Source organism: Brachyhypopomus gauderio, chromosome 3, assembly GCF_052324685.1.
Source record: "Brachyhypopomus gauderio isolate BG-103 chromosome 3, BGAUD_0.2, whole genome shotgun sequence".
Lineage (NCBI taxonomy): Eukaryota > Metazoa > Chordata > Actinopteri > Gymnotiformes > Hypopomidae > Brachyhypopomus > Brachyhypopomus gauderio.
In genome coordinates this window covers 33,643,185-33,668,193 of record NC_135213.1, presented here as the reverse complement: position 1 = coordinate 33,668,193, position 25,009 = coordinate 33,643,185, and the positions used below count along the sequence as shown (strand labels likewise).

General features: G+C 40.7%; 4 protein-coding genes across 7 annotated transcripts; 2 read left to right on the top strand and 2 right to left on the bottom strand.

The window, feature by feature from the left end:
- The first annotated feature begins 257 nt into the window (after window positions 1-257).
- On the top strand, window positions 258-2,788 carry ptrh1 (peptidyl-tRNA hydrolase 1 homolog). The gene is made up of 5 exons (XM_076997787.1): window positions 258-711; window positions 888-1,107; window positions 1,612-1,711; window positions 1,945-1,990; window positions 2,101-2,788. Exons 1-5 carry the CDS (start codon window positions 601-603, stop codon window positions 2,356-2,358), a joined length of 735 nt encoding a protein of 244 aa, XP_076853902.1. The 5' UTR covers window positions 258-600; the 3' UTR covers window positions 2,359-2,788.
- A 7,228-nt stretch (window positions 2,789-10,016) lies between these two features.
- On the bottom strand, window positions 10,017-13,280 carry tor2a (torsin family 2, member A). Its single transcript, XM_076997786.1, has 5 exons — window positions 13,085-13,280; window positions 12,037-12,302; window positions 11,654-11,829; window positions 11,436-11,563; window positions 10,017-11,227 (listed from the first exon to the last, which is right to left on the bottom strand). Exons 1-5 carry the CDS (start codon window positions 13,200-13,202, stop codon window positions 10,983-10,985), a joined length of 933 nt encoding a protein of 310 aa, XP_076853901.1. The 5' UTR covers window positions 13,203-13,280; the 3' UTR covers window positions 10,017-10,982.
- Window positions 13,281-13,845: 565 nt separating this feature from the next.
- Window positions 13,846-23,312, bottom strand: sh2d3cb (SH2 domain containing 3Cb). Of its 3 annotated transcripts, none has more exons than XM_076997777.1 (11): window positions 23,178-23,312; window positions 18,356-18,395; window positions 17,423-17,551; window positions 16,654-17,093; window positions 16,420-16,496; window positions 15,817-16,307; window positions 15,370-15,485; window positions 15,109-15,280; window positions 14,854-14,965; window positions 14,508-14,714; window positions 13,846-14,341 (listed from the first exon to the last, which is right to left on the bottom strand). In XM_076997777.1, exons 2-11 carry the CDS (start codon window positions 18,380-18,382, stop codon window positions 14,172-14,174), a joined length of 1,941 nt encoding a protein of 646 aa, XP_076853892.1. In that variant the 5' UTR covers window positions 18,383-18,395; window positions 23,178-23,312; the 3' UTR covers window positions 13,846-14,171. The 3 variants fall into 3 exon arrangements, with proteins under 3 accessions (XP_076853892.1, XP_076853891.1, XP_076853890.1); XM_076997776.1 differs by lacking the exon at window positions 23,178-23,312 and adding an exon at window positions 21,006-21,116; XM_076997775.1 differs by lacking the exon at window positions 23,178-23,312 and adding an exon at window positions 19,497-19,649 and having other exon boundaries at window positions 13,847-14,341.
- cfap157 (cilia and flagella associated protein 157) lies at window positions 20,180-24,927 on the top strand. 2 transcript variants are annotated; one of them, XM_076997785.1, is made up of 9 exons: window positions 20,180-20,858; window positions 21,265-21,536; window positions 21,956-22,109; window positions 22,341-22,608; window positions 22,762-22,892; window positions 23,212-23,362; window positions 23,449-23,627; window positions 23,754-23,904; window positions 23,985-24,927. In XM_076997785.1, the coding sequence occupies exons 1-9, from the start codon at window positions 20,707-20,709 to the stop codon at window positions 24,009-24,011; spliced, it is 1,485 nt and encodes a 494-aa protein (XP_076853900.1). In that variant the 5' UTR covers window positions 20,180-20,706; the 3' UTR covers window positions 24,012-24,927. The 2 variants fall into 2 exon arrangements, with proteins under 2 accessions (XP_076853900.1, XP_076853899.1); XM_076997784.1 differs by having other exon boundaries at window positions 20,194-20,858; window positions 23,750-23,904.
- Window positions 24,928-25,009: the final 82 nt, after the last annotated feature.

The window sequence follows — 25,009 nt, the reverse complement described above, 5'->3', positions numbered from 1 at the left end:
TGTCTGTTCTTGATCCTGGTGACTAGTGGAAACTGTGGATTTAAACATTCACATTGCAAAAAGTAACGAGAACTCCACATCTAATTATTTATTAAGAACTTGTTGTGCGTACTTGAAGTGTTTAGTTAGTCACGTTTCGGAGCACAAAAACGCACTAATTAATTTGGATGTTATTTTTACCTATGATTTCACATACTTTCTTTAAACAAGAATCTTTTTTGTGGACAGTCCGCCACCAATAGGGGGTGCTACTACCATCCTTATTCTCTTTGTGTCACCTCTCGATGTCAGAGCTGCCATGTGCTACAAAAACAGCCATGCAAGTTTGGCGGAGTTCTAGATTTTAAAAAAGTCTCAGAGCAAGAAAAGGAACACAAATAAAAGTTTAGTTTAGTGACAAAATGTTGATGTAGGGCTTAATTTAGAATACGCGGGGTGTTCAATAAGCGTCGTCAGGACTAAACAGGTTACAGATGTCTTGTAGCTGGCTATGTGGTGACATAACCTATTTTGCTGACCTCGCTAGTGTTATTGAGAAACGTCACACTGGCTGGTAAAATCTCGGCGATTGTGTCACAGTTGTTTAGGTTAGCGGTGTCGATGATGAGGGGGATGATCTCAAAGCTGATACACAGGGCGCTTTTGAACACGTTTCCCTTCGAGAAGATGGCTAGTGACGTAACGACGGCTGAGCGGTCCAGACGGAAATTGGTAACTTTTGTTACATTGTTTTTTAATTCAAAACGTTTGACGTTGACCTTTTGAGTTAATAACGTTTCATGTTGACAACCTTTTTGTTCTTAAATAAGATCAGCCCAGCAAACGAAGGGAAGTGGGTTTTTAAAAGCAGCACCCTCACTGACCATGAGAGGGTTTCCTCTTTTCAGGTGGTAGGACTTGGCAACCCGGGTATGAAGGGCTCGCGCCACAGCGTGGGTATGGCCGTGATTACTGCACTAGCGGAGCGTCTAGGAGTGACGGACCAGTGGAGGACGGACAGACGGCTGTCGGGTGACGTCATCGTGTCGGTCTACCAGGACACCCAGCTCGTGCTGCTACGCCCCAAGCTGCTCATGAATGTGAATGGAGTGAGTGTGGTTAAAGCAGGTGAGAGATACGGGTGTGTGTGTATTGGTGGGTTTTTTGAGGGCACGTTGTTTATTGGAGTTTAGGATGGACTTCGTCCATACATGCACACAACAAAAACTCTGGTGTTGGTGATGGTTTAGCACTTAACGTACTGTGTGCAAATGAGTAAATTATCATAAGTTATCATAAATAATCTGTTGCACTGAGTACGTTTTCATGTAGTTTGTAGTTTCAAAGTCAGGACTTTGGATACTGGGTTCTTTTGTTTCTCAACATGTATGCTTTCACTGAATAAAAGAGTTGTATAATTTTTTTCCTGTTTACCTGGGAGCTATTTACATCTAATAAGCGCTTTAAAAAGTCTAAATGTTTAGTGTTGCGTTTGTCTGGGTTATTGTTATAAGCTTGATAGAATTTGAAAGATGTTCTTATAACTTAGGACACAATTTGAGTAAACCATATGATTGTTTAACAATGGCAGTTGGCACCTTTAAATTGCATTTTTACTTCTTGTTTCCTCAGCCAGCAAATTTTCGGTTCAGCCCGAGCACATTGTCCTAGTTCACGATGAGCTTGACAAGCCACTTGGGAAGCTTGGCATCAAAAATGGCGGGAGCGCGAGGTCAGAGATGCTTTCAGTTCATGCCCGTTTTAGGAAAGCCTTATTGTTCTAACCCAGAATGCACCAGACCAGCTCTTCGTGCAACACTGTATGCACAAGAGCCCACATTGGATTTCTATGTATTATGTATAATATTGAATCATTGAAGGTGATTAATTTCTGTCAGTTCTGTGTGTTTGAGAGGGGAAAACCATTTTATCTGTGGTAAATCTCACTGCTTTCTGTACTCACAGGGGTCACAATGGTGTCCGTTCCTGTGTCGATTGCCTTCAAAGTGATGTAAGTTGCACATGTATTTGCTAAATCAATATTTGCAAATTGATTTTTTGTTTTTATAATAAAAATCTATTTTGTAGATAATATATTATCTTGCTCTATGATTTTTACAGGTTATGCCACGATTACGAATTGGCATTGGCCGACCCTCAGGGAAAACGTCAGTAGACAGACATGTTTTGGGAAGATTTTCTAAAGAAGAGCAGGACATTCTGAACTCTGTGCTGGAACAGAGCGTGGACCTTTTGCTGACACATCTTACAGCATCACAGCTCCAAATTCCTCCACCAGGGGGCAGTAGAACACCACACAGGAGCAAAGAAAGGACTCCTCCAGTTCAGGAGACTGTTGAGGGGCAGACCCAGAAATGACTTGAATTGCCAGTTTATTCGCATTAAACTTTTAAACTTGTTAAATGTTCATGCTTTTTGTTGTACAGGTTGATAAATAAGTTTGCAGTTGTCATAAATGTGAAAAAAATCTGAGAAACAAACAGGCATCTGATGGATATAATAACATTTCTGAAGTTTTTAGTAATAATTGCTGTCAATGCCTTCATGTGGTAGAGGATGCAATTACAGCACTGAATTATTTGCCCTTTGCTTGACTACACACTAACATGACAGTTTTTGTTTTTTATTTGAAATGTCCAGTTATTAAATCCGCTCCATACTTGAATCATTAAATACATTTGGAGGTTGAGAAAATTACTGTATTATCATCTTGTGTATTTACAACTTTCATTTTCTTTGAGTGCTGCCATTCAAGTCTGGAAATGTATGAATGAAATATTGGACTGTTTTTTTCAAGAAGAAACTTGAGAAGGTAAAGATGACGTAAACCTGCTCTGAACGCTGCTCTTTCTTTTCCATAAAAAATCACTGATGTTTAGGTTTGATGATGGGAAAGGCTGTGGCTGTGTGTTTAATGTTGTCTTTGTGTTCATGAAGCTCTCAGACCTCCTTGGTTTTGTTAATGGAGATCATATAGAAATCATGACAACACCAAGGTTCATTGTCTCAAAATGACATTTTTCCCTAGTGGTAGCATTTCAGACAATAACTTGGTAAAACAAGTAAAACCTACAGCATAGATAACTGGGTACATGTCATAATGTGTATATATATATATATATATGCATTTTATTGATGCTTACTAAAGGTCACTAGGCATGCTTACTTGTGGCAGTAAAACAAACAAACTAAAATAAACATCACCACTAAATTTGCAATAAATGTATTTTGGTCTATCTATTAATACCACTTGATCTACTTGTTTAAATAGCCAGTTTTTTATTGTCACCCAGATACCAGTGATGGTACATTTACCCAGATCCATAATAAATACCCATCCACCATGATGGTATATTTGAAGTTTGGATTTTAGCAGCTTGTGCTTTAAATTAAACAATAATCTGAAGTAGTTCTGAATCAACTATCAAAATGTAATAAGATCTAGTCTCAAGATCACATATCTAAACTCTTCTTTCCCTAAAAGAGACAGTAGTCCAGAATGTCCCATTTAAAAAAGAATCCTAGTTTCAAAACCTCCCTTGCTATCTTTCTCCAGAGCACTGAAAAATATATACCCTTCAGCTGTTTCTGAGTGTGGGCAGTGTTGTTTAGTTCAATCATGCTTCTACCAATTCTTTCTTAGGAGGTCAGAGGTCATGGGCATGGCTGGACACTGGACTAATAGAAAACTGCTAATTTATTCAACAAGGAGTCTCTCCAGGCCCTCTGGGGGTCTTCACAGTTTAACTAAGGATTTGCATTTGCAAAAACTTCCAAAGCTCACATACTAAATATAGACATAGTAACATAATTGAAATGCACCATCATATTTGATAATGTTTTGCAGAGTATTCTAGAGCTGCATCTAGAACTGAGTAACTGATATATCTGGTGTAATATTTTAATGAAGCACAGTGTAATTATTCCAGCACTATATTTTAAATTCATTTTTTCTATAAATATGAAGTAATTAATTGAAAAGCCTTATGGTTTTCAACATTTCACAGGAACACGCACACACACACACACACACACACACACACACACACACACACACACACACACACACACACACACACACACACACACACACAACTTTGGCACTGGTTTGTAAAATGTGAACTGGTCATCTGTTAAGTTGATTTTACTCAAGCATGTTTTACCCACTTCACTTCAGAATCCTTAAGGAATTACTCTTTTATTCCCATATAAAGCCCCTAACGTGCGCCTGTAAAAACACTCCCTTTACAAACTATTAATGAACAACCCCTTTGTAGTTAAGTGCCAGGTAATCCTTTTGTACGAGTCCTTTCTGAGCGCAGAAAGAGAGGGAAACGTCACCGGGTGCACAATGCGTGCAGACAACAGAGTATAACAGAGTATACAGTGTTAGATTGTAATCGCTTTGAACAGGAATAGACTGTGTCTTTAAGGGGACGCTGGTCCCAACGCAGCTGCTGGTCAACGCGCTGAATGAGACAGTGGAGTTTCATCACCCCTTCACCACAATGACCATTTATCACCCCGTGGTGTTATTCAAATCTCGTACCAAGCGACCACCAACCCCACTTTCGCCCTCGTCGTCAGCATCGGAAACAGCACAGTTGTCACAGGAGACTCTACGCATCCTTTGGACGGAATAGCTTGGCGTCCTGAGGTCTTCCTCCCGTTGTTTTGGTCGTCTAACGGTGCTCTGTTGGATATATGGCCACGCATGTTTAACTCGGCGTCCCATACTGATATGAGCACCGAATCTGTGAAGGTAATTCACCTGGACTGCGGGGAAGAACTTCAGAATTCCTGCCATCTCCGTTATGCGCCAAGCCCTGGCGACAGAGTGCCTTAAGTTGGACACACCAGATTCACACCAGCGGGGGGAATTATTGTCTTTGGTCGCGACACCTCAAGGATTTTGAAGACACGCTGGAATTGTCTTTTCGGTCCTGCTGTGGCGAGAGCGCGTCTTACAGGTGCAGAAATGGCGCTATCTGCTAACGGTTAGGCCTCGTGATGCTGCACCATCCCTTTATCACTACGGCGCTTTAGGGATTCAAACAATTCAGGTTGGCTATTATATTTATTGCGTTTTATTTCAGGGAGAATTAATATGTCAGGACGAATTTAAACGTCATTAATTTTGGTTAAACAAAGACGTGTTACTGAATTTCACCGCAGAGTGAAATTGATTTAATCTCTTATTGTTGCACAGAACGACGCAAGAACAATCTTTAATAGTGGTTAAAGATTTAAGGCTTACGGCTGATTGCTAAGTTGTAACATGCCATCTGTGTTTTTTTTTGTGAAAGAACAGTGTCTTGATAAGCTAGGTATAAGGCTCAGATAGGCATTAATAAAGTAATTTGAGTTTCCAGATATTTGAGCATATTTTTGCGAAACGAAAAGTACTATAATATAATATACTATTTTAGATCACGAAGAACCAGAATTTCAAACATATAAGCTACCATATAAGTGAGCCTTCTAGAGGTCTGTGTCAATATCGGCCTATGTTGTATATCGTGTCAAGGATAAATTTCAAAGACCACATGCAGAAAACATATCGTTTCAATGGACCTTGTTAAGGACTATTTAGAAGCACTTGTAGTTGAAGTTTGTGCTGTTCATATGAGCCTAAGCTACTGATTGTCCAAACGCAATTCTTGTGAAATGTCAAACGTTAAATCGAGAATTGTGCCTGGACATCTGTTGCTGCCGGTTCCCACGCGTCTCTTCACAGACTACTCCGCAAGCTATTTGTGTTCATAAAACCTGGAATTCATTTCTAAACTTATATTATTCGTATAGGATTCAATGTTGTATACAGTGTATTTGTTTTTTCATTAATTTTCTAAAATACACTAGTCAAATTGTCTAAAGTTCTGGGTTTCGGATGTACAAAGGCCTGTTATGGAGGGGGGAAAGATAACTTTTAAAAAACTATCATCATCGGTTGTACAGTTTTACTGCATTTGAAAACTCGAATGACCCGAAGAAATCAGTGCTGGACAGGAAACTGGCATTAAGGAAAACGAAATTAAACAAATTAAAATAAAATGTTATACACTTTCTTTAAATCATTGTTTATTTGCCTCGTTTTTTTCTTTTCTTTTTGTCTTTTTGTGTGGGGGGAGGGGATGCATGCCCCGCAATGATTAATTTTAATAAAACTTTATTTAAAAATTATCGTTCAAGTATGTAATATTTTACTGAAGTGAGATTTCAGGATTCAGAAAACATCACATAATATAACATTTAAATGAATAGCAATCATATATGTGTAAAAAATGTATCACATTTATTATCTACGAATCATGTGTAAGATTTTCACTAGGTGTCTTTTAACGATTTTGTTATATTTATTGCCATTGAATAGAGCCCCAGATTGCAACGTAGACTGACAATGACATGGTGTGCTAATCCAATCGGATTAAATCAGATTAGCTCTTTGCACACTTTCTAGATCTTTTTAAAAATAGATTTGTGCAAGACGTTTGAACATATATTGATATTCCCACCGTGAACGTATGACTATATTTTTTGCAGAAATGTTAAATAGATTCTATTGGAAAAAGTTATTTATTTAGTAAATAACTAAAACGGATACAACTCATATATGCCGTACAAGTTTTTTAAGATTGGTCATACTTACATGCAGTATGGTGCAGTGAATTTCAACGTTTTACTGCCGACTTACTTTAGGTATTACATGAACCAGTATAAGACAGATCTGTTCATCTTTGATATATATATATATAAATATCTATTGCAGTTATATATGCTATTTAAATTTTAAATAAATTGTAAAATACATTTCTCTAGAATAAAACGATAAGATTTTTTCTCGATAAGAGTATCATAATCAGGCATTAAATATTATTATTATTATTAATAATAATAATAATAATAATAATAAACAGGAATTAACTGTTTGGAATTTTTTGACTTGCCTAAAATTGTGAGGAAGTATAAATGAAAGCAAAAATAAACAAATAAACAGATAAAAAAATAATTAGCTAATTAATAGATAACCGGAATCTTCCTCAAGAATGCATCATCAAAATGGTCTCGTATATTGTCCTATTATAGTATAATTTATATCCATATCTGATTTTCAACCAGATGCTGCATACAGTAAAATGTGAGACTAAACCTTGTTATAACAGCAAAAATTGAAATTGTAATAATTTAGTTTAGTAAACCGTTTAACAACTATATTTACATTCATGATATCTATGTAAATTAATACTAACCCTGGTACATTCAAAGAAAAGCATAATCAAATTAATATGACCCAGAATCAAAATTAGCACAGAAGCAAATCCATAGACCTTACATCTTGAAGGCTACATCACTGCTTCCTGTGTCCTACTTTCTTTTTGGTCCTCTGAAACACTTCCTACAGTTTCCCAAAATACACTGGTTCCTACCCTTAAATAAAATGTATATTTCATTATCTGTGGTAGTATCAAGTCAAAGTAAGCATAAGCACAACCAATAAGACTACATGTCCCCTACATACAGTTCTCCACAACCCCCTGACCTGAGTATATAATTTAAGTAGACTGACATGGGTCAGTTGGCATCATCCTATAGTTCAAGCTTTAGAGTTATAATATACTTAAAGTATAGTTACTTATGAAGGACTGTTTTTGTTTGTAGTCTCAAAATTTATTTCTGGCAGTTGCAGCTAAACGTCATTGGCTCCCCGGGAAGTGATTCTGAAATCAGAAAATTATAAAGCCTCATTTACACTTAAACCATTTGGCGGGCACTCATATCATCATTACATATGCATTACATCAGTGTGCTCTCAGTGGAATCAATCCCATGATCTTGGGGGGTGCTGCCATCTACGTGCTCTACTAGGTGAGCTACAAAGCTGGGGACAAAATTCAATTCCCAGATCACATGCTCTTATTTTGGCATTTGGCACATCCCATATAATTTTGCCATCCACTGAAACTCATCTGCAAAATTGTATTCATCTTTATTCACATCATTTTTTCTTTAAAAAATAAATAAATAAATAAAATGCTAAAAGGTGAAATTAACAAGATCAAAAATCAAAGTTCTCATATCGTCCCGCAAAGCACTGACTGGAAAGATTTTACAACCTAGAAGGAACCAAACTGACAAGCAATACTGCAATACCGCTGTGCAAATGGAATATGCCTCTATCATAAGGACTACATCTCCTGAGAGCAAACGAGGCAATACATCATCTGGAGAGAGAAATGTGACAATGTGACAACAGACTTTTCCCCCCTTTTGAGTTAGGGGATTCCCCTAAAGGCAGAGGCTTATCAATCATTTCGGGGGCTGAGGGAAGAGGCGTCCATTTTGACAGTCATTTTCTCCCATGTCCTTGAGAGGCCCATGTCCCCTACTGACCACATAGAGGCCAAGGGCATGTAGGCTGCCTCCTCCAGCTCCCTCCACACATTCCCTACGCCCTTCCCCCTTTGTTCACCTGTTGTCCTGGAGACTCCACCAACACAAAGACCACCCATTGTTGTGATGAGAATAGAGATGAAATGGTAAAGCCTCTCCCAGTGATTGCACAAGAGATTGATACAGAGATTGAACATTTTAACGTACGTCGAAGTGAATATTGACATTAAGAAAAGGACTTAAGGTCTTAAGAAATATTTAGGTCTCAACTCAGAATAAACAGCAGCTATGACTAAGCTATACAAAACACTGGGAGACATTGGACATCAATAGTTGTCTTGCATCATTGCAATACACTTTTGTACTTTAGTGGAGCTTTGACCAGAGGGAAGCAAAAGTTGGCTTTGCCAACCGTCCCGAATGACTGCACCCCAAAAGGATTTCCCTCTTTGTGGCGATTGTCCCTCGTCCCTGGCCCACACATGGCCTTCTCCTGCCCCTCTTCCAACCCCCCAGCCGGCCGCTGGCTCTCCCCTGACCTCGGCCACGCACATGAAAGCCCCATCACTGCTGTGACTGGCCACATTTACAAGTGAAAGGCAGCCAATAATGGAGCGGTTAGGGAGAAAATGAGGAGACAGAGGGGAGCTCACAGATGTTGGTGGGGGGGAGGGGGGGCGCGCGGGGGGGTGCGGGCCATTGTCGCCACGGGGAGGTGGCGAGGTGCCTTTTTTTTCAACCTGATATGGATGGGAGACGTGTCCGAATGGAAGGGCCGGAGACCGAGCGAGGACAGCCGTCCTGGAGAGCGTGTGAACCGGGGCACGGAGGTCAAGCTTGGGAACAGGGAAGTGAAAAGGGGATCAGCCCGGCATTATTTTGGCCAGCTTTTTGCAAAGGAATTGCAACATTAGAAAATCCTTCCTTAAACGCTACCCAGAGGTCAAAGGGCACCAAGAGGGAGGCGATTCTCTTCGGTCTGTCTCGATGTACATAAAGATGAGGACTGATGAAGTCGTCAAAGTGGGTATTATGCTAGGGCTTTGTATTCAGGTGTAACAAAGAGTAAAGATGACTTGTAAGAACTTTATCCTCCACTGAAAAACCTTTCTTCATCTCTTGTGTTTAAAAAAATCCCTTCAGGTCTACCTCCCTGAGTCTGAATGTTCTTCTCCTAGGAACTGATACCTCTTCATTTCCTGTTGAGAAACAGCTAATTTCCTGTGACAGAAGGCAAATGGAGAAATCCAGCAGAAATCTTCCAGAAGATGGGTTCATATGAACAGGATCAGACCCTGCACTGTCAGCATTCATTTTACTCATTAAATGTCATCGTAAGTTAAACTGATCAAGAAACATTGTGCTGTTTTCAGAAAATATCAAGAGAGCAAATATAAGTACATTTACATATAAATCATCTTAGAGCTGTTCTTGGTTCAGTCTTATATATATATATATATATATATATATATATATATATATATATATATATATATATATATATGTAGTTATAAGGTGGTAAAGGACATGGGAAACAAGAAAGGTAAATAAATAAAAGCAAAAGCATATGATCTCAACAGATGAAGGGAGACTGAAGAAAGACTGAAAAACTCCTCACAACAGGAAATGAAATGGCCTTTTAATGTGATTTGTTTTCTGGACACAGTTTTTCTTTCTCCACTTCGTGTTAAGCAGCAATCACACCAGCAGAGTCCCTGACTGCATGCACAAGTAGATAACTGCATAGCTCAGAAAAAAGTATGGATATCAAAATACATGTCCCAAGAAATTATATTAGGCCTACACTGCCATTTTTCACATTCTGTCTTTGAAAAGATTAATGCAGATCATTTCAAGATTTCGAATTTAAAACTGAATTACCATGGTGTGTTTTAACAAAACAGCTGGAATTTCAACTGAAACAAATTGCAATGCAATGGTGCATTTAGTCGAATATTAAGACAGTAAAAAAGACTACTTCATTATCAAAACATATGACGTATGAAAGAATTAACCTTCCTATACACAATTAAATTATAAATCAGAAAAAAAAAAAAAAAAAAAAAACTGAAGGATTTGAGCAGTCCAAATGTGACAATACTGCCATCTATTGGTAAAGACATAAAATACAGTACCTGATTCCTCAAGACTCCTTTTGCATAAAAAAAAGATTCCTGACTTATAAATTATGTAAACATCCTAAATACACTCCAAAGATCATACGGATTTGGATAAAATACTGGACACCATAAAGCTGCTGCTCCTTTTTGATTTATAAAATCCCTCATGCTGATGGAAACCCGTCCATGTGCTCCAAACCTTCACATAATTTGGCACACACGGAACAAAAATGGACACGCTGCTTGCTTCCTGGAGGAGGACCTTGCCGGCAAGGTCTCAGTCTGCGTCTGTATGAGGACTCCAAGATCCCCACTCAATAGTCAAGTCAGACCTCCGAGTCTGATTTTCAGTCCAGGTCACTTAACGCGCTGATGCTCCCATAGAAGTCTGCTGTCTACCCTGCGGATGTGCAGGGAGCAACCCACCTGGCCTGGCGTTCACGTGTACCCGCAGATATTGCGCCCCAGTCCTCAGAGGAAAAGGTTGACTTTGGCAGGTACTAGCTTGCACCCTGTGCTTGAGAAGTGTTGGCCAACCTGTGGCATGTAGGACATGGCGCCCCCTACTGCCACTGCCACGTCTTTGCGCTGGCACTCACCCCGTTGGCAGAGGTCTCGCAGGGCACAACGCTCCACGTGGCGCCGTTGCAAAGGCAGGAAGGGCACAAAATGAGCTATTCGCTTTTCAGAAATTATTAAGGAATGGTAGAATCCACCTGGAAAAAAATGCATATATACAAAACTGACAAAAACCATATCTTGTCTTTGAAAGCTCAGCCTGCTGCAAAAATCACGACTTCTGGTTGTATGCCACGAGACATAACATTACTCGTAAATATTTTTAAAAAAATAGATTGCAGTATGATCTTATTTTACACAGTTATGCATGATACTGCAAAAATCAAGATATATCAAGACACTTACTGTTCTTATTGTTGTACACTGCGTCAGCAATGGCCCCCTCTAGCTCCTCTCTCTGGATCTCTTCTCTGTCCCGCCCTGCTTGACGGCTCTCTAGTGCGACTCTGTTAATGACTTCTTCGCCTACGGTGCTACAACGAAGCATTACACGAACACCTTATCATACAAACAGGTAACAAGCTGAAGTTAACACCTGCAAACGGCGGCTCGTATAGACGCACCTGATAAAAACATAGATAGCCTTGCGGTAGTTGGTCTGGAAAACAACATGTGAGGGCCCAAGGAATGGTTCTAGCACATCAATCACTCCAGGGGGCATCTTCTCCATCTCATCAAAAATGAAAATTGAGCGAGCACAGGCTGTAAGGTTACCTTGCACCCAGCGCTTCAGTTCTGACTGTGTACAAGAGTGATGGAAAAATGTGTTGAAAGATGCAACAGCCAGTAATACCGTCTCAACACGCTGTACTGTCTCAGAGAGCCATCGAGGCGTCAACACTAATTATTTCGTTTATTAATTAATTTTCTGTTTTTGCACACATTATTACTTTATTAAATTATGGGAAATTATTACTGCAAAAAAACTAAAAAAAAGATGCCATACCCTGTATTGCTTCACCCGGTCAGCTAAAGGAAAGTGCAGCGTGGGGACATACTGATGGATGTATGGGCTTCCCATGGCTGTCCCATAAAGGTAGCGGACCAGCATGGTACTGACCATACTTTTACCAGTCCCTGATGCCCCATGGAACGACAGCACCAGTGGTCTGTCTGGGTTCTCGGTCTGCAGGAACTTCACTACCGACTCCGACACAATATCTTGTGCCAGATGCTGCCCATATAAATTTTTATAAAGGTCCCACTCCAAGCCTGCGCGAAGGGGGAAAAAACACATGAATAAGGATATAAGCAATAGCTACTGTTTTGAAGGTTTCTAATTCTGCATCTAATCAGACTTTAACTGGGAAGATCTTGCGAAGCGTATAGACTAAAACGAAAAAGAAAAGCTGGATAACTCTACTCCTCATTTACATTAGCTGTCTAATAAAGCGACTAAGAGTGAACTTTATTTTCGGCCAAGAATACAATTTCACCAAGTTTAAACCTCATGATAAGTTAACGTGGACTATAATCTCTACTAGCCAACTAGTTATTTACCTGGAATAACTGGATTTCCCACTAAAGCCATAAATAAGTTGTTAAAATAACGTTACTTGGCTAGCGAGTTAGCAATAAATATCGGCCACACAACTTGAGTGCAGGGCAGACGCGTCTAGCCAGCGAACCTGAACCAACGTACCGCCACACGCGTTTACAACACGAACACGGGACAGTTCACACACCGATACAAATAACACCTTCTGGCCGCAGCAAAAAACGGCCATTCTTGGCATGTTAACCTTAGCCATCATCTAGATCCATGTCTTAATAGCTAGCTAGTTAGCCAGCTAACAGAAAGATGCTAACTAATATTACTGTATACCGCGGCACTAAGCTAAGCCAGCTAGCTAACCATGCTAAGCTTGCTAACGTAGCTAACCCAGCTAGCTAACAATGCTAACGTAGCTAACCCAGCTAGCATGGCTAGCCCAGCTAACCACAGTGCAATCTAGCATGGTGCAAAAAAGCAAAAGATTCATTTGCTTTCTTACCCTGTATGTTCGGCTTGAAGTCACAGTCACAGCTGTCAGATATAGTACAATATATTGCCTTCATCTCAAAACATTTAACTGTGGTTATAAAACACACCAACAACAGTGACAATAACATTATAGCTCCTGCCTCAGACCACAGTTTGGGCTGGATGTTAGAGTTGTGCCTATGTTTGATTCAGCCACTAGAGGCTTTAAAGTTGTATTTTCGAGCTAAATATTTATTTTTCGTTCTCAGATATTATATATATATACGGGATGCATATCGCTGTCGTAAAATGCATGATGGGCAAAAACCATATTATTACGTAGGCCTACATTATTATTTATTATTATTCAAATCAATAAACGAGTCCCAAGTTCACTTGAGTTGAAATCGTTTACACGCTGGCACTCATGTAGGTACGTGAGTCACTTGATAAAGTTCATTTCTGCAGTTAGAAACCATTACAAAAGTCTCTGATATAATCGAAGTGATGTTGAATGAGCGCCCTTTGCATGCCACGCGAATGCGGAATTATTCAATATCTAATAATGTCACACGATATCTAACGCTCTTGATTTGCCCTAGGTACAGCTTGCAAATATTAGATGCTTGATGTAGGGTACATAGATACCTTTGTCAACTTGGGGAATATTACACCATAAATGTTAAGCATAAATGTTACCAATTCTTAATATAGTTTAATAATCTTTGTATAGTAATAAGAATACAAGGAAGCACCATTGGGAATTCAGTCAAGAACTGATTTAATCAGAAACAAGTTGCAAAATCCCAAAATAGTCAGTATAAAATAATATAGTTTATAATAATAGATGTGTAATTTATAAAGACATTTATTACTGATTATTATTATATGTAAGCCAAACTAAAAGTTAATCATTTCAAAAGATTTTTATCTACACTATTTACAAAAATCATATAAAAGTTAAAAATGAATAATTTAATATTTTTCAGTCCTGTTGTTCAGTCAGTTGCATACAATTTTTCCTACATTATTTAAATAGGATGGCATAAAAAACAAAGAAATAAACAAATACATGGTTTGTTGTCTGAAATTGAGAAGGAGGTTGATTTTTCCTTAGGTCATTGTACTGGCTGAGGAGGTTCCACCCTGTAGGACAGGGCTGTTAACACTTTGTCAAACTTCTCATAGCGCTCGTCTCTGCTCTTCTCCGCTCCGTGGCTCCCCCACAGAAGTCGCATCTGGAACTCCGTCAAGAAAACTTCCAGAATGTCTGGATGCTCCTGGAAACCTGTTGGCAGCCATTAGAATCCGTTCATATTTAGCTCATTTATATGTTTGACAACAAAGCAACAAAAAAAAGCACACATCGTATATATCTTAAGACAGCATCGCCATTTCTTAATATATAAATGTCAAATACGTTTGTGTAATAAATGGACTGAGACACATCATACCTTGTAGCTTTGCCTTTGCGTTGGAGGAGAAGGTGTCCCCGTGGCATGCAATGGACCGTGCGGTGTTCAAATGCCACAGCACAGAGTCCATCCCGGCGTCCAGACTTTCCCATGACTCGGACCCTTCCAGAGTGACCGTGCTCTTCTCCAGTAGGACCAGCAGAGGGAGCACATGAGGAATAGTTGTCTCCAAAAGATTGCAGACCTCTTCAAAGAAAATATCACAAGAGCGAGATTGAGTGGACGTAGTATTAATTAAAACACAGGAGTTCTACCAAACAAGCCAAAAAGACAGATGCTGGTATATTTGATGCTTTATGTCTACTTTAAAGAGGTGTCGGGATACCCTTTCCGTCATTCATTCTCTTCAATGACGGCCTGAGGGTTTTCTCATATAGGACAGCACTTTCGGTGTATTTCTGACGTAAAACCATCCACGTATTCTCCAACCGAGCAATCTAGAGAAAGATTAGGAGAAGTACGGATGAGGAAGTCTTAATATTTATAACATTACACTGTTATAAATCCATGTTAGTTTGCATATTGTCCTGTTAACAACTATGACAATTCTCTGTGTTAAACGTGTTAAGTTCTTCTGTACCTGTGATAATTCCAAGACTCTCATAACCGCAGCAAAGCCAAACATGTTTCCCAGATTGCTCTTCAGCTCAAAGGCCAGAGAGATAGCTCTGTGCAATAGGGCCCCTCTTTCCTCCACACTTCCTGTGCAACCCAGTATCTCCACTGCCAGCATGATAGACATGGTGTGGGACCTGGGGAGAGAGACAACGACCAATTAAGGTCTTGCATCATGAAGTGCTATAGAAGCCACCGCCAGAAGCAGCAAAGTGTGACTAAAGACCTTTCTAGCAGGTCTTGTCGGAGATGGTGCCCTTGAGGGAGAGTAAGTAGCTCCATTCCAGAACTCACTCCCATCCCCGTCGATCTCTCGTTGGGTACATCCAGTATGCGAGAAACCTGTACATTAAAGAAGACTTCAGAGGCCCAGAATGTGTAAACACATGTGTAAACACTTCATGTCCTTCAAAGCCATTTCCATCTAAAAAAACATCATTATTTATGAAGTAGATTAAATGAAAATGAGCCAATATAAGAAAATAGCAATGACAACAGAACAGGCTGGTCCATTTGTTTATGTTATTTTTTGTTATTGTGGGTTGCCATACATGATGGGTTAACAAAGGACCCCCAGTTTAACACAGTTGCCGGCTTTAATACAATTATTGTGCCCCTACTGAACATTATCTGAAGAAAGCTGAATCCCCCTGATAATAATAACAAGCCCTACCATGCAGTCGACTTTTGTGATGTGCATGGCAATGGCTTTTGTATCAGCATCTGTTAGCACTTTCTTAACTCTCTTCAGCACCCTTGTTTCTAGGGGTTTGTTCTCTGCAGGCAACAGGGGTGACTGGTACATGCTGGGTCTGAAACTAGAGGCTGTTTCAACAACGAGAGGCATTAAATAATCCCCATTGTCCTCCTCCACGAGGCCGGGCACAGTCTGGTCCTCTTGTCCACTGTGGGGAGGCCCTACGGGACTATGGCTGTGTGGGGAGATGGCAGAGCTGGACAGCAGGGTGCTGGTCTCTGCTGGTGTACTGTGACAGGACTGTGTCATGGTAGACCAGATGTTGAGTGTAGGCTCCAAACAGTTCACTGCACTATTTTCTGTGGTGGAGGGATAAAGCTGTGCTTCATTGGGTCTTTCCAGAACGGGAGATGAGGGGACCACAACAAACTTCCTGTTGCACGATGGACTCCTTCTCCGTCTGCAGACTACAAAGAGAAGGACAGACTTCACAGTTCAAATGCATTTAACACAAAAGCTTAATAATTTAATGTATTTTTACAGTGCAAGCTTGTGTGCAGACAGAATAACTGCATTTACGTGTGTTCAGTGGCGTGGGGGATGAAGTCACTACGACGTGCTGTTTGAGGTTTCCAACAAAGCTCTTGACTGCCTCCCTGTGGTAAGAGTGTGAAATAACACTAATAAACACACACCCCTCAGCAGCCATACCTCATTAAAATAGCAAAAGTGAAACATTTTTAAAACTCAAACCAACCATAAACGGTTAGATTAGCAATTCATAACTGAGGAATGTATCAAGGTCCATCTCACCTCTGAGGGTTAACTAGCTCTATTTCCAGAGCCTCTGTCACTGCAACACTAGATCTTTTCTTCAGGCCTGCTTTCCCACGCACAGGTGAGTTTAACGGAGTCCCCTCTGGACTGGTCTGAGCCTGGCCAAACATCGCCTCCAGATAGCACAGTGGGAGTGTCCTATTTACTGGTGTATAGATGTGTGCCCCACTGTGCTTGGTTATGGGAGCCTCATTACCCACATAGAAATGGACCAAGGTCGAAATGGAGTCAAACGCTTCTCCCTCCAGAATATACTGCGTCCGTGTGTACTCATCACTGGATCTGAGGAGAACTTTGCTGATTAAGAAGTGGAGAACCTGGCAATTCCAGCGGCAGGTTAAGACGTAGTCTCCCGAACTGGAGAGAGAATCCCGAATCAGGAAATCCCCATCCCGGTGCAGCAGGGAGTCCGATACCTGTGGTGTGAAGAACAGTGACAGGGCCTTAGCCCTCCTGTGAAGCACTCCAGATGTTCCTCACATTCATGCACAGCAGGAGGGCACATCTCTGAACATCCTGAAGTATGACCTCTACTCTTGGACTGCATACTACGGACAAAGGGTTCTCTGAAATGCTTCAAAGACATGCCTAGACAATACTTAAACCAGCCAAAAACCTTGTTTGTTCGCATCTATTTTGGGAGCAATTAGTTAAATGTTCAGGATGGCATAATTCATGGCTTCAGCACAGAAACATCTGACATAAAGACCATGCAATTTGATTCCGGTCTAATGGTCTGACTCACCTCCCAAGGTATGCGTCCATGGTACCAGCCATGACTTTGTAAACTGCTGTTGCCGAGTGCCAGCTCCTCTTCCAGTTCTTTCCTCAGTTTCTCCGCCGGTGTGTCCAACAGGCACGCCTCTTTTGAAAACTTCCAAAAGCAGAAAAAAGAGAAATGGTCTCATTTGGAAATCGCTGTAATCATTTCTCCACATGAAAAATGCACCATCTGTACATGTTTCTGCTCTCCGACATGAAGCTACTCTTCCCACAGGATGGATTTCACATTTAAAATCTACAGTTTTAGCCAGTTGTTATGGTGACGTCATTGTGTTCCAGTGCTTAATTGGCTAATATATCTCTGAAGTAGGTTAGCTTGACATCATTACAAGGACGCATGACAAAAGAGGAATGAATGCAGGACCCACACTCAAAACCAACGTGCATATTTATCAATGTTTATTCACAACTGCAAACCTAATGTGTGACAATTTAGGCTGAATATATCCTAAAAGCAATTTGTGTTTTTGACATAGTCCAGGGACATCAACAGCAACAAGGCTGCAATAATTAGTGTTCTGATAAGACGAAGGCACCAAGTATTAAAGAATCACTGTTTTTGTTACAGTAAAATAAGCAGTCCAACTGAGAATGGCTGGTTGCCTATAGAAACCCAGGCTGACTGCTTGCATTCTGAAGACACTGGCGGTGGGCCAAACCCTTTTGTGTCACCCATCCTAATTCAATTAGAGCTTTACTGTTCAGAGCTTGGATTCCTCTGTGTCTGGGATTCTCTGAAAGAATTTCAGTACAACAAATACAGAAAAAGCAACACACTTCAAGCTGAAATTTACATCCCTGCAGTCTGGCAAACAACAATTTATCTTAGTAGCCTGAAAACTGAACGTTGGACGTCATTCTAGCTTTTTATGAGAAAAAAAGGGTGCAAGCTCACCATCACATATTCACCAACATGTTCCATGGACTCTGAATAACTAAATAAGAAAAAACACAATTCGATTTTAATATACAATACAGATTAATCGCACACCATGTAGTAAGACGTCATTTGTGATTAAATGCTTTGTTGTATGTCTTGCATATAGACACATTGGAAGGACTATGAGCTGCTTGGGAAAGTCCTGTATAGTGCGTGTGCTGGCCAGGCTGCAAGACAGGAAATCATCAGAGGGGCGGACTGTGCTGATCTTTCCCAGGACCACTTGGGTCCTCTGAGCATCAGGGGGCGATGTTATGCAACCCAGCACATTTATAGGGCCAGTAATGACAGGCACAGAAACAGACATGTGTGACACCACCCAGTTACAGACGTGATCTTCCCCAAACAAAGCTTCTTTGCTCTGGGACTAACAAAAACAACAACTACAATATTAATAATAATAATAATAATAATAATAATAATACATTCTAACTGGTAGGCTGGACTAATTTAGAAATTGTTTTATAGAGTTTATAGCTAAATCGGATTAGCCTATGTATTTATAGTTATTTATAGAGGACATTTGATTCATGGCCTTGAAAAAAACATTTTATAGATGTGTTTTACATGATATATACTTAGTTTTTCAATGAATACACAAACAACCAAAGGCTGACATGGTATTCCAAGATGAAAGAGAATAAAGCGTGGCAGCCTGATTTAAATCATAATCATAAATCAGTCACAGGCAGAAGAATGTGTGTAATAAAACTACGTTGGACTTTTCAACAAGGCCATTGTTAAAGGCAACAAACAAATCAAAAACAAACACACAAACAACACCAATGCAAACCACATGCAAAACATTAAGAAAATATCTTGGGAGAAAATCGGATTGACATTTAATTTCAAAAGCATAGGTTCTGCTTACTGGCCACTATGTGATTCGGCCACATTCGGTGCAAAACAAGTTTCTTAAGATCCACGATATCTCTCTCCAAGCCTTCTGACGTCTCCAATATCTAAATTTGGCTAATTCCACTCAATTTCTGACGGAAGAGATAACTTAACAAACTGTGCAACGTGTTGCGCAGCAAAATATTGCAGTAACCTATGTATTCATGTGATTACAACGACCTAAACTTCAGAATCTTACCTTAAAGGTTAATATAAAGCACACATCCACTGCTTAAATTCCATGCAAATAACGATGACTAAGAGAACGTGCGGTTTGGTGTTGTCAAAGTTGACACTTGCGCAACGTCCACAAGCTCGCAGACGAAGACGCGCTTTCTCAGCGCCTGTAGGGGGCGGGGTTAACGGTACGACCACGGCGCCGGCAGGGGGCGGGGTTAACGGTACGACCACGGTGCACTTGTTTCTGTACGCCGTTGTTAAGGGCTTTCTGTAACGTCTTCAAAAAGTTACATTATCGAGACAATATCTGTACTTCAGTAACGACAGCTCAGTTTAAATGTACCACAATAACTGCAAATCCGCATGTAATTATTTTTTTGAGGCATGATTTGCTTGTCACAAATCCATAATTTCAGTGATGTTCTCTCTCTCTCTCTCTCTCTCTCTCTTTGTGTGTGTGTGTGTGTGTGTGTAACTGTGAGATCCCCTTATGTGTGTGACCTTTTAAATAAACACAATTTACAAAGCGAGAAAATGAGAAGCACGAATCCTTTCCCTTTTGTGGAGGAGAATTTTTGTAACTTGTACAAGATATAGGCTTTAAGTGATAAGGTACAGATAAGATACCGTCTAAATGTTAAATTCGCAGTGAAACTTAATCACCACTTTTGTCATGCGGCCTAGTTTTTTTTCTCTAATCCGCTTCTGGCACTATGAGGCAATAACAGAGGAAATGGAACATTTCTTGCATATTTTTCGCATGACAGAACCGTTAGATAGACACTTTAGTTAACATACAGCGTGGTCTTTGTCCACGCTACTCATGCAGTAGCAAAGAGATCAGCCCAGACTATAGGCCTTCCAGTAGTTCTCTAATACTAATACTAATACTCGTACTCTAATTCTCTCGTTTCGACTAACCGTAGCAGTGCCTGTCCGAGACCAGTCGACTGTGGTGGCTGGCATTTGTAGCACAATAACATTTCGATATGGAATGTTGCTATTTTAATGTTGATTTACATGTCACATCTAAGGGACGCAATATTATCTGAAATATTGTAGCTACAGACAACAGTAATGCGAGACCCGTCTGCAGGTCCACGGGCTGCTGTCCCGTCCGTTCTGTTGTGCGCACGTCACGTCCTTGGAAACACTAAGACAGCTCGGAGTCTTGGCGTTGCTTGGAATCCCCAAACTTTACTAGTCGAGGTGGTGGTAGCTGACTAGCTATGCCCCTTAAAAAGAATGGAAAGAAAGGTGCGGACAAGTCCAGCAAGAAAGAAGGCATTGGATCTGGGGGGAAAGTCGATGAAGAGTTATCCGAAGAAGGCAAAGAGTTTTACCGGGCTCAAATACGAGACTTAGAGGAGCGACTAGAAAAGTGAGAAACTTCTAGCCAAATGTTACACCGCTTATTGCGAACTATAGCACATCCTTGGCAGTGGTTGCGATTTAAACGGATAATAGCTTACCGCAATACTGCTTTTTCTTTTTTCTTAGGCCTAATAGTACAGGAATTTAGACTTACCTGGCAAGTTGAATACTAATGTTTCACCGTTTGTAACGTTTGTTTGACTTTTGAATGGCCAGGCTGTTATTTCAATTTAGTCGTCCTCGTTGCTGTGCTCATGAGGAAGTCTAAATGAAACCAATACTTTAGATCATAGAATATCCTATTGTAAATGATTAACCAGATGTGATACTTCGCACCACAGAACAGCTGACTCACTCTGTGACACAGGAAAAGCCTCATAATTCTCAACCTCTCCTAATTCTCTTTAATTCAGATATCAGCACAAATGTGATGAATTGGAGGTTCGGGAGAAAGATTTTTCCACCAGCTACAACAACGTAGAGAGAGAGAAGAAGGACATAGTGCTCTATCTGAAACGCTCCTTGGCCCAGAAAGAGGAGGAGCTCTCGGACCTGTCGGAGAAACTTCAGGCATTACAAATAGCCAAAGATACAGAGAAGGAGTCATCTGAGATGCAGATGAGCATTCTCCGCCATGAGCTTCAGGAGAGCAAAGACAAACTCACTTCAGAGAATATGGCCCTAGGTAAAAACCACTGAACCACCATCCAGTCTGAGTCCAGGAATCCTTGCTCAGCAAAAAATCTCACACAACAAATGAAAGTTAAAGTTGTTGCTGTACATTGACCATAGCCAATTTAGCTTTGGGAGGAATTTCACAAAGGAGTATGTCCCACACTTAATCAAATAACTTAAGGCAAAGATCATCAGGGTATAATAGAAGAGATAGAGTGTATTCCTATTGGACTGTTTTCACTTGGGCCTTAAGTTTTTCAGCTTTCTAAGAGATGCTGCTCTATGTAATTCCCCATTATTTTAAGGTAGTGCTCTCAATTAGTTAGAAATGACTTTTAACATTAGCGTAACTTTACTGTAGTGGCATGCATTGCTTGATGTTACTAAAGTCAGTGAGCTCTGTGAGGCCTGACTCTCCTGTGTTTCCAGCTGGGAAGTTAGCATGTCTGGAGGAGTTCCGAGCGCAGAAGGATGAGCTTATGACTCGGCTGGCGTCTTTGAAAGAACAGCTGGAACAAGAGAAGCAGGATCACCAATCGGCTGTACACAACCTGGAGAGAAAGGCCATACTGGACAATGAGAGGTTGGTGCAGCTGTGTTCACAACGAAACAACATATTCTTGGACGAACATGCAACCCATGTGAGCTCGATTCTTCAAGTGCTAACAGTTGCGTTTATAACCTCTCGAGCAGGCGTCTAGACCGTCAGCCTCTGGCTCTTCTTCATGGACAGTTTGCAGTCAGGCATCCCAAGTACAGATTAACCTCTGCGGGATTAGGAGTGTGACATATGTTGTGTTCTCCCCTTGTACAGACTGAAGAAAGAGATGCAACAGCATGTGAACGACGTCGCTGCCGAATTTCGCCGAGTCTCGGACCGCAAGATGCCAGAGACGACCTTGAGGGCCATCCGCGAGAACATGTGGGTGACGGCCCAGCTCAGGCAGCTGGCCGACAAGCACAAAGGGCTTCTGGAGGAGAACGATGCCCTGAAGGCCAGAGAGAAGCAGCTCAAAAGAGAAATGAATATCATGGAGCCTTTGCTGAATGAGATGACCAGGAAGAACCTTGGGAACCAAAAAGTAATATATCAAATGCACATTCATTTCTAGTCTAAACCCATATTTACCAGTCATCTTTTGTTTGCGGTAGGGCACTATCATGAGTAACCTGACACAATGGTTAAGCGATGATGCAAGAATTTATATTTAGACCTCCTCCACCCTTCCTGGAAGGTGGTGCAGCAGCTGACACAGAAGTGCAAGCAGATGTTTGCAGAGATTGACAACTGTAACAGGCAAAAGGAAGCGTACCAGCAGATGCTGGATGACCACGGTGCTCTTCAGAAAGGGCATGACGCTCTCAGGTTGGTCCTCTACACTGAAAAAAATAAAGCATTAGCTCAATGTAATAAAATTGAATTAATCAATCACACGAATTTTTTTTCATTAACTCAATCCAAAAAACTAAATTCATGACTAAATGAATTTAGTTTTTTGGATTGATTCAATGAAAAAAAATTCATGTGATTGAATAATTCAATTTTATTACATTGAGCCAATGCTTCATTTTTTTCAGTGTAGGTTCTGAGCATGGTGTCTCAATAACATCCGTATCTTGTCAACAAGGGAAGGTCTCCGCTTGAACTGACCTTGCCCGTTTGATGATGTGACCCTTGTACTCAGACAGGAACACGACCTGGTTGTGGAGGAACTGAACCGACTGCTAGCTGAGACGGAGCTGCTGCGCAACGAGCTTCAAGAGGAGAAGATGCAGCGAAGACGGCTCGAGGAGGTTCTTCAAGAGGCGGCCGCGGCTTTAACGGAGGCCTTGAGGGTGATGCTGCACCTGACCCTTGCAGATACACAACACAGGAAGTGCTGAAAAAAACGGGTGGTGGTTTTATTAATTGTATGTCACAGGAAGTGCCAAAAGAGGAGGACTCGGAAGCACATGCCCTCGTCCGGCGAGGTCACATGATCCAGAAGCTTCTGGCTGTTCTGAACAGTGCTGTTGCTATTGGCAAAGGGCCCACCCTCTCTGACTTTATCCCCTCAACAGACCACACTCACAAGCTCACAAAAAGGGCAGACATTGAAAGGTGATGGTGACCTGATGGTTTTTTTTCCCCCACACATTTTTCTACATGATGGTGAATGAAGTCTAAACATAAAGATGCCATATCTGTGGCGTCTGCTCATATTTGCCTGTTTACTGCTAAAGGCAGGATCTGCAGGCCCAGATGCCAAAGGCTGTCTCACGGCTCACACACTTCCAAACCGGAGACCTGGGGCTGGTCCCAAGGCAAACACACATGCGTGGCACTGTCCTTTCCAAGACAGGCCTCTGTCCAAAGGCACACAGCTTTATCTGCAAAGGTAAGTCAAAATAAATGTAGCAGTCATGTCAATATAGATAATTCACAGTGGTGAACCAGTCTGCTCTGGTATTTCCACAGGAAACAGCAAAGACAGAAAGGAACTAAGCCCTCCAAAGCCCTAGCTGAGGGTGAAATGTGTACCTGGCAGCCTGAACCTTTCAGAAGAGGTGAAATAACTCTGCTTAGATGGCAAATGCCATAGGAAGGATTCAGCCCCTCTGGGTCCACAACAGCATTATACTGACTACTCCGTTAAAAACAATTGTGTATTTGACTTTTTAAATGACAACGGGTAGTTTCTGTGAAGATAACCAAGTGAACTATTTAATTAAGAAGTAACAAAACCCAGATCCGATTAAAACTTGCTCCTTGTAATAGCACATCAAGATGTATTTTTATTTTCTGTCAGTAGATGGTAGCATGGTATCCTTTTAAATGAATTTTGTTAAAAATGAAATTCTGAAGTTTGCATCAAACATTGTGCCAACCTTGTCCTAGAGACATCAATGCTATATGGCGGTGTCTGTTAATGTAAGTGGCCATAAGAAAGGAATTCTGGAACATGCAGATACACACGTACACGTGTCCAATGTGGTGTTACACTGTGATGCATTCTTTTCATTCAGTCAATAATTGCCATTACTTATTATCTACTTATTTACACTTGCTGGTTATGACAGTGTGTCTACCGCTGTAATTTATTTTAAATAAGGATGGTTTAGTCCATAAATGTGACATTCAGAGGAAAGTAGAATTTGAACAAATTATTAAAAATGAAGATTTGTTCTTGTATAGCTCTTTAACCTTTTTATTTTTATTTTGGATATACCGGCCTCAAAGTTAAATCTTTTTTTCCTGGATGTCAGACTGCATCAAAAATGCATGACCGATGCTATATTTGGTCGGCCATTACGTTTCTCATTTCATCACCTTTTGTACAAACCGCGCAGGCTTTCTTGTGGCTGTATAACTATGTTCTTCATTAGAAAACAGACTTAAAAGGAAGAGAAAATGCCGCATCAAAATAGCCTGGTATTTTTATTCCATAGGCCAACCATGAAAGGAAACTTGGGCATTCAATATTCCAAGCTGAATATCACTCT

Coding starts and splice junctions, on each gene's coding strand:
- ptrh1 (XM_076997787.1), top strand. CDS start 601: ATGATGAGGGGGATGATCTCAAAGCTGATACACAGGGCGCTTTTGAAC. Junction 712..887: donor AGCGGTCCAGACGGAAATTG/GTAACTTTTGTT, acceptor TCCTCTTTTCAG/GTGGTAGGACTTGGCAACCC. Junction 1,712..1,944: donor AAAAATGGCGGGAGCGCGAG/GTCAGAGATGCT, acceptor CTGTACTCACAG/GGGTCACAATGGTGTCCGTT.
- tor2a (XM_076997786.1), bottom strand. CDS start 13,202: ATGTTATTGTCACTGTTGTTGGTGTGTTTTATAACCACAGTTAAATGT. Junction 12,303..13,084: donor CTTCAAGCCGAACATACAGG/GTAAGAAAGCAA, acceptor CCCTTCGCGCAG/GCTTGGAGTGGGACCTTTAT. Junction 11,564..11,653: donor GCTATCTATGTTTTTATCAG/GTGCGTCTATAC, acceptor GCTTCGTTGTAG/CACCGTAGGCGAAGAAGTCA.
- sh2d3cb (XM_076997777.1), bottom strand. CDS start 18,382: ATGGAACATGTTGGTGAATATGTGATG. Junction 17,552..18,355: donor ATGTTGGTGAATATGTGATG/GTGAGCTTGCAC, acceptor TGCTTTTGGAAG/TTTTCAAAAGAGGCGTGCCT. Junction 15,281..15,369: donor CGACAAGACCTGCTAGAAAG/GTCTTTAGTCAC, acceptor CTCTCTCCCCAG/GTCCCACACCATGTCTATCA.
- cfap157 (XM_076997784.1), top strand. CDS start 20,707: ATGCCCCTTAAAAAGAATGGAAAGAAAGGTGCGGACAAGTCCAGCAAG. Junction 21,537..21,955: donor TTCAGAGAATATGGCCCTAG/GTAAAAACCACT, acceptor CTGTGTTTCCAG/CTGGGAAGTTAGCATGTCTG. Junction 22,110..22,340: donor GCCATACTGGACAATGAGAG/GTTGGTGCAGCT, acceptor CCCCTTGTACAG/ACTGAAGAAAGAGATGCAAC.